The sequence below is a fragment of the Nerophis ophidion genome, linkage group LG05, assembly GCF_033978795.1.
Source record: "Nerophis ophidion isolate RoL-2023_Sa linkage group LG05, RoL_Noph_v1.0, whole genome shotgun sequence".
NCBI lineage: Eukaryota > Metazoa > Chordata > Actinopteri > Syngnathiformes > Syngnathidae > Nerophis > Nerophis ophidion.
The window spans coordinates 49,950,755-49,959,270 of record NC_084615.1 but is presented as its reverse complement, the minus strand read 5'-3'; the positions used below and the strand labels follow the sequence as shown (position 1 = coordinate 49,959,270).

The window sequence follows — 8,516 nt, the reverse complement described above, 5'->3', positions numbered from 1 at the left end:
CACTCCTAAACCACGTTATGCTTTCATTCCAACATCCTGATACACAATTTTCTCTAAATTTTCACTGATGGGGTATGCCGATATAATATAAAATATCAACTTGCATGTAAAATGTATGCTATAATATCCATTACAAGCAGTCCTGCAGTGTGTTTACTTGTGCAAAGCTGGACAGTCAGTTAACATCTAAATGTCCTCCAATAAGCACAAATGGTTGGCCTTTTCTTGTATTTTAGTCAAGTCATTTACAAAAGTTTAAAATGGTAGGCTATAGTCTACTAGGACCTAGCAGCAACACAACTAAGCACACAATAGCACACAACCTAGGCATATACGTAGTAGGTGTCCTTAAGTGAATAATATTGCAGTCTAAAACAGCACATTTGTCAATATAAACAAGTATCACTTGATTATAAAAACCACGTTTCCATATGAGTTGGGAAATTGTGTTAGATGTAAATATAAACGGAATACAATGATTTGCAAATCCTTTTCAACCCATATTCAGTTGAATATGCTACAAAGACAACATATTTGATGTTCAAACTGATAAATCATCAATCAATCAATCAATCAATCAATGTTTATTTATATAGCCCTAAATCACCAGTGTCACAAAGGGCTGCACAAACCACAACACAAACCACAACGACATCCTCGGTAGAGCCCATATAAGGGCAAGGAAAACTCACCCCAGTGGGACGTCGGTGACAATGATGACTATGAGAAACCTTGGAGAGGACCGCATATGTGGGATTTGAGTGATATTACAGAGATGAAAGAAGGCCGTTTTAGTAACGCTCTTAATGTGTGACTTAAACGAGAGAGTTGGGTCGAAGATAATACCCAGAGTCTTTACCGAGTCACCTTGTTTAATTGTTTGGTTGTCAAATGTAAAGTTGTATTATTAAATAGAGGTCGGTGTCTAGCAAGACCAATAATCAGCATTTCCGTTTTCTCTGGCACTGATCCGCTAGGGGAACAGTGCCAGAGGAAAGTGACACGTTTATAATATTTAGCACTGATGGACCTAATAATACAAAGAGCTCCTTGATAAGTTGCCCAGGAAAGGGTCAAGTAAACATATTGTTTGTTTTATTCCATTTACACGTTGTAACAATTCTTCTAATGTTATTTCATCAAAACGAGAGAAGCTATTTTGGAGGGCAGTATCCGCCGTATATACAGTCGTATTTGTGTTAACACAACCCAGTTGTAGCTGGGATGCATTGTCTTTAATCTCCTTTCTAATGAGTTCAATTTTCTTATTAAAGAATTTCATAAAGTCATCTGCCGAGTGGGTGGAGCTAATGGAAGGAGTCCCTTGTTGGGTTAGCGGTGCTACCGTACTCCAAAAAAAAAATTGGGATCGTTTTTATTAAGTCGGATGAGATTTGAGTAATATTTAGCTTTAGCTAAGGTAAGCATGCGTTTATAAGTTATTAAATTATCACTCCATGCTTGATGGTAAACCTTAAGTTTAGTTGCGCGCCATTTGCGTTCCAGCTTTCTACATGATAATTTATGAGCTCTAGTTTCTTCTGTAAACCATGAGGTACGCCTTTTTGGATTCTTTTTTAACTTCAGCGGTGCTATACTATCAATGGTTTCGGGCAGGGCGTCTTTAAAATTGTTAGTGAGGTTATCAATAGAGCCCACATACTTTAGGAATGTGCCATTACCGTGGGCAGTAGGCCAGCAAGAGTTATCATTGTGGCAGCTTTAATGTTGGGGCTGCTATCGCAGTTATTATTATTATTAGCTTGCCGAACATGAGTCTGAAACTCAAATTTTATAAGGTAATGATCAGACATTACTTTAGTATACGGGAGTATCATAACTTTGGAAACGGTGATACCCCTGGCAAGCACTAGATCTATCGTATTACCGTTGCGATGCGTGGGTTCATTTATTATTTGTGTCAGACCACAGCTATCAATTATAGTCTGGAGCGCCATGCACGGTGGGTCCGATGGGGTATTCATATGGATATTAAAGTCCCTCATTATAATTATATTATCGCCGTGCATCACTAGATCAGCAACAAACTCTGAGAATTCACTGATAAAGCCCGAATAGGGCCCTGGGGGGCGGTAGATAACAGGCAGGCACAGAGGCAGCGGTGTGGCAGACCTCATAGAAAGCACCTCAAATGATTTATATTTATTATTTAAGTTAGGAATAAAGTTAAAGTTTTCGTTGTATATTAGTGCGACCCCTCCCATCCCTTTTAAGGGGACGGGCAATATGCGCATTCGTATAGTTAGGAGGAGATGCCTCATTTATCGCAAAAAAGTCGCCTGGCTTAAGCCAGGTTTCGCTGAGACCGATGACGTTAAGATTGTTGTCACTTATGACCTCATAAACTAATAACGTTTTGGGAGACAATGATCTGATGTTTAGAAAGCCCATATTATAGGTAGTGGGCTGTTTAAAGGAGTTTTTGATAAAATTATCCGTAGTAGCAATATTAATAATGTTGCGAATATTATGCGCAGTGCACTTAAAATAATTACGACCATATCTAAGAATTGATATGACGGGAATTTTCAGATTGACTACTTGGTGCTGCGATAAACTGAACGCATCATAGTTTGCCACCTCAGTAGAACGCATGTCCAACTCAGAAAAAACGTGTTCTAACTTAACTGACTCCTCACCCAGACTAGAAGGCTTGCGTCTTCCATTTAAATCCAGCTTCAGGATGGAAGAAAGCGGTGTTCTCTGGGGATTAGCCTTTTGCTTTTTTGTTTGCCCTGCTCGGCATCCGCGCTTTTGCTTCCGATCGCATTGCTTACGTCTCTTCTGTTGACGGCCCCCGCTGGTACTATACTCCGCTGCGTCAAAGGCCGCTGGATGTAGCCGGCAAAGTATTCCCAAGCTAGCGAGGTGGTCCAACGTACATGCATCTTTCAGTCCAAAATGGCCTGATCTATCCACATCCAGAATTGTCTGGCGGTCGTAAGTGATCATGGAGTGTCCACGCTGTAAGCCAGCTATGAAATTTGTAGAATTGTCCGGTATTTTTTGCCAAATATTCTCTTTCTAACATGAGCGTCTGTAGCCGCAGCCCGTCAAGGCGCCGCCATTTTTAAATAAACATAAAAAAATTTTTTGTGTGCAAATAATCAATAACTTTAGAATTTGATGCCAGCAACACGTGACAAAGAAGTTGGGAAAGGTGGCAATAAATACTGATAAAGTTGAGGAATGCTCATCAAACACTTATTTAGAACATCCCACAGGTGTGCAGGCTAATTGGGAACAGGTGGGTGCCATGATTGGGTATAAAAACAGCTTCCCAAAATATGCTCAATCTTTCACAAGAAAGGATGGTGCGAGGTACACCTCTTTGTCCACAACTGCATGAGCAAATAGTCAAAACAGTTTAAGAACAAAGTTTCTCAAAGTGCAATTGCAAGAAATTTAGGGATTTCAACATCTACGGTCCAAAATATCATCAAAAAGTTCAGAGAATCTGGAGAAATCACTCCACGTAAGCGGCATGGCCGGAAACCAACATTGAATGACCGTGACCTTCGATCCCTCCGACGGCACTGTATCAAAAACCGACATCAATCTCCAAAGGATATCACCACATGGGCTCAGGAACACTTCAGAACACCACTGTCACTAAATAAAGTTTGTCGCTACATCTGTAAGTGCAAGTTAAAGCTCTACTATGTAAAGCGAAAGCCATTTATCAAGAACATCCAGAAACGCCGCCACTTTCTCTGGGTCCAAGATCATCTAAGATGGACTGATGCAAAGTGGAACAGTGTTCTGTGGTCTGACAAGTCCACATTTCAAATTGTTTTTTGGAAATATTCGACATCATGTCATGTGGACCAAAGGGGAAGCGAACCATCCAAACTGTTATCGACGTAAAGTTCAAAAGTCAGCATCTGTGATGGTATGGGGGTGCATTAGTGACCAAGGCATGGGTAACTTACACTTCTGTGAAGGAACCATTAATGCTGAAAGGTACATACAGGTTTTGGAACGGCATATGCTGCCATCCAAGCGCCTTCTTTTCATGGACGCCCCTGCTTATTTCAGCAAGACAATGCCAAGCCACATTCAGCACGTTTTACTACAGCGTGGCTTCGTAAAAAAGAGTGCGGGTACTTCCCTGGCCCGCCTGCAGTCCAAACCTGTCTCCTATCGAAAATGTGTGGCGCATTATGAAGCGTAAAATACGACAGCGGAGACCCCGGACTGTTGAACGACTGAAACTCTACATAAAACAAGAATGGGAAAGAATTCCACTTTCCAAGCTTTAACAATTTGTTTCCTCAGTTCCCAAACATTTATTGAGTGTTGTTAAAAGAAAACGTGATGTAACATAGTGGTGAACATGCCCTTTCCCAACTACTTTGGCACATGTTGCAGCCATGAAATTCTAAGTTAATTATTATTTGCAAAAAAAAAAAAAAAGTTTATGAGTTTGATCATCAAATATCTTGTTTTTGTAGTGCATTCAATTGAATAAGGGTTGAAAAGGATTTGCAAATCATTGTATTTCCTTTATATTTACATCTAACACAATTTCCCAACTCATATTGAAACAGGGTTTGGAGTTGTATATTACTTACACATGCAAAGCCTCCAAGGCAGAAGAGTATTGGGAAGTATGCAGTAAAAAACGTGTCCGCATTATTCACTTTACTACGTCATAAGCTTAACTTCAAGAACTATCAGGACTACAAAGTGTCGCTAAACAAACAAACCATTTACCACTCCACTTCAGTTTGAAGACAGCATAGGTTCATGATAAATAGGTTATTGTTTTCCATTAAAACCATTATCCTGTATTTAGCTAATTTCCCTTGAATAAACCTTTTCTGACATTAGACACTACAAATATGCATGATTCTTGCTGATATCAAATCTGATTGATATCAGTATCAGCCAACACTCAGGGCTCCAATATTGATATCATATCAGAAGTGAAAAAGTTTTATCGGGACACCCCTATTACACTACAACTTAAAATGGCCCATTTTTTTTACATATTCAAAACATTGAAGGATTTATATATATATATATATATATATATATATATATATATATATATATATATATATATATATATATATATATATATATATATATATATATATATGTAGGGTACTGCATAGTGCACGACAAGAGATTGACTGAATCGTCTCAATTTAAATGTACAATGTATAAACATGTATAAACATTTATATATATATATATATATATATATATATATACATATATATATATATATATATATATATATATATATACATATATATATATATATATATATATATTTGTATACCACTGAAACTCTACATAAAACAAGAACGGGAAAGAATTCCACTTTCAAAGCTTTAACAATTTGTTTCCTCAGTTCCCAAACATTTACTGGGTGTTGTTAAAAGAAAAGGTGATGTAACACAGTGGTGAACATGCCCTTTCCCAACTACTTTGGCACGTGTTGCAGCCATGAAATTCTAAGTGAATTAATATTTGCAAAAACAAAAGTTTGAGTTACAACATCAAATATCTTGTCTTTGCAGTGCAATCAATTGATTATGGATTGAAAAGGATTTGCAAATCATTGTATTTCCTTTATATTTACATCTAACACAATTTCCCAACTCATATGGAAGCAGGGTTTGTACTTACACATGCAAAGCCTCCAAGGCAGAAGCGTATGGGGAAGTATGCAGTAGCATATATATATATATATATATATATATATGTGTGTGTTTATACAATCTTTGTACATTGTACATTTAAATTGAGACAATTCAGTCAATCTCTTGTCGTGCACTATGCAGTACCCCAAATTTAACATGAGAAAAGTACTTAAATAACATACAATACATTTTTGCTTGTGTCAAACATTGTCTTTATTTTTATTTTATAATAATGATGTGGTATAAACCTGCAATTGTATTTTACTGTCATTATCAGCTTTTTATTTCAAATAGATATACAATACATTATAATACTAGACAGTTCATGGGCAACAGTTGCTTTAATCTACGGTTAATAAATCTGTTGTTTTTACAATTAATGTAAATATATGTGTTTGTCATCTTAATTTAGGGTCAAAAAAGTTTGAATAGTAAAATATTTAATTTCTAATATTTACTGGAGTACATTGCAAGCCTCGGTTTGGCTTTTGTGGTTGAAAGATACTTTTTAAATGACAAATTATTATACCTTTTAATATCATAATTTGTTATTATGTTTGATTCTGGCATTCTGACATTAGGAGATAAAAACTTGTGAGATAATTAACTTATTTCCAGTTAAGGAAGTTAAATTCCTTTGAGACTCCACCAGGACTGTTGCATCATGCTGGTTAGTGCTGACATTAAAAGGATTAAGTCCACTTTAGCTCCACATTCTTCACCACGGAACTCAAACCTCTACAAGCCCACTTTGTTGACTATCTGTGTGACAGTCATGTTGATGACAAATCAAAAGGAGCTTTTTTGATGCATTTTAACAGCACGCTGACTAGACATTTCATTAAGTTTTTATTTATTGGCACTTAATGAGGGCAGAAGTATAACGATATTTGGTAACAGTTTATGAGTGACAAAGACTTAATTTAGAGTTATTTGGACAACAATAGTTAGGGTTACTAATAAGCAATAATTATGAAGTTATTGAGGGAATACTCCTAATTAATGTATAATAAGGCCATGCAGAATAAGGCATTAATAAATACTTACTGACTAGTTACGAGCCAATATGGTACTAATTTGCATGTTAATACGCAACTAATTAATGATGAATATGTTCCCCATACTAAAGTGTTACCCAATATTTCTATTGGATATGACTTGATGTGTACCTAATGATGTGTCCTTACTTCAAATGGGAAAACACATTACATAATGTCTTTAGTCAATAGTGATTCAGTGTTATTTATTTGTGTGCTTTTTTTTTTTTACAAAAGAGTTTTGTTCAATTACGTATCGTGACGTCGCGCCATTCGGCCCCCCATCAATCCAACAGGACATTTGGACACCCTCCGGGTGTCACAAACATCAGTGTCGGTTCTGTGGCTGCGCCGTTTAAGAACCGCACTTCACGCAAACACCCAGGGGTGCCCCCTACCCTCCCAAATTAAAAAAAGGGAAAAAAAAGTCTTTATTTGGCAGCTATTACGCACAAGAACCACCCGATTAGAACTGAGCAGAACCAAGGCCTAAACCTGCACTTTAAAAAGAAAAGAAGATACAAATCTCCCCCCGGGCTACGCTTGCAACACCGGAGACACGATCAGGTCTTTCCGGTACTGTTCCAGCCATTTCCTGAGCTCGGAGATCCGGTAGCCCTCCGGCCCCCGGGCCCCCTGATAGACTACCCTCCGGTCCCTGACGATGTAGAGTCTTTCGAAGTAAGCTCCGTAGGCGGCGTTGGACGCGTTGTCCATGCCGTCCACCACCACGCTGCTGCCGGGCACCTGCGCCAGCATGAGCCGCGCCGCGCTCAGCCGGTCCTCCAGGCAGCGGTGCTTGAGGATCTGGTACGGCGAATCGGAGCTCACCCAGCCGTCCGCCGGGTGCGCCTCCTCGATGTAGACCACCACGAAGTCCGCAATGTCCGCGTACTGGCTGACGACGCGCTGGAACGCGGCCAGGCGCGTCATGAACGGCGGTCAGGAGCAGCTGCCAAAGTTGAGGATGAGCGGCCTCGTTCCGCGCATGCAGTCCAGGATGCGCACCCGCCGGCGCCCCTGGACCAGAAACACCTCCGTGTTGGGCGCCGCGCGTCCCAGGCTCGCCGACTTGAGCAGGTCCAGCTTCTGGCCGTACCACACCGCCCGCAGCGACTCCAGCGTGAACATCCGGTTGGAGTCCGACACGCACAGCGGCGGGTCGTCGGCGCTGTGCGGCCGCGCGCCCATCTGGTGGAGCACCTTGCGGCGGATGCACAGGAAGTCCAGCAGCCATAGCGTTACGGCGGCGGCCAGGAAGCGCGGCACCAGCAGCAGGCACAGGACGGAGTGCTTGAGGGCCTGGGCCAGCTGGACCCCGCCGGAGTCGTGCATCGCCGGCTTTAATCGTGACGCATCGGAGGTGAAACTCTCACGGCGTGCAGCCGTGCAAGCTTTTATAGGGCCGCCGCTGTTTGAAAGCCGCAGGCTCCGCCCACTCACATGGCGGGATCACCCCTTGATTACGAACATATTCTCGCTCGTAACTTAGTCTCATGCTCATTTTTAGAACTCATCGAGATTTTTGCGTCCAAGGGAAGAGAAAGTTTGATTAGCTGCAGTGACCTCGATGGCCGCCAGACGGCGCTGGACTCACGCACACACTTTAACCGTTTGAGACCAGTTGACTGTGACGGCGTCACGTACGTCACCCATTTGCAACCAATCATCTTCACGGTTTAACGGAGGTCACGTGACTACACAAGCAAATTTACCATGTCCGAAAACGAGAAGCCGAGCTTATTATTTAATTATTCACCATCTTAATATGTTGTTGCTTAAAACTGCAAAATAAAGGAGGTCA

The 8,516-nt window shown here is 40.6% G+C and overlaps 1 protein-coding gene across 1 annotated transcript; it reads right to left on the bottom strand.

Moving 5' to 3' along the window:
- Positions 1–5,727: 5,727 nt before the first annotated feature.
- LOC133553271 (thyroxine 5-deiodinase-like) lies at positions 5,728–8,257 on the bottom strand. The gene has a single exon (XM_061901293.1). The coding sequence runs from the start codon at positions 8,045–8,047 to the stop codon at positions 7,250–7,252; it is 798 nt and encodes a 265-aa protein (XP_061757277.1). The 5' UTR covers positions 8,048–8,257; the 3' UTR covers positions 5,728–7,249.
- Positions 8,258–8,516: the final 259 nt, after the last annotated feature.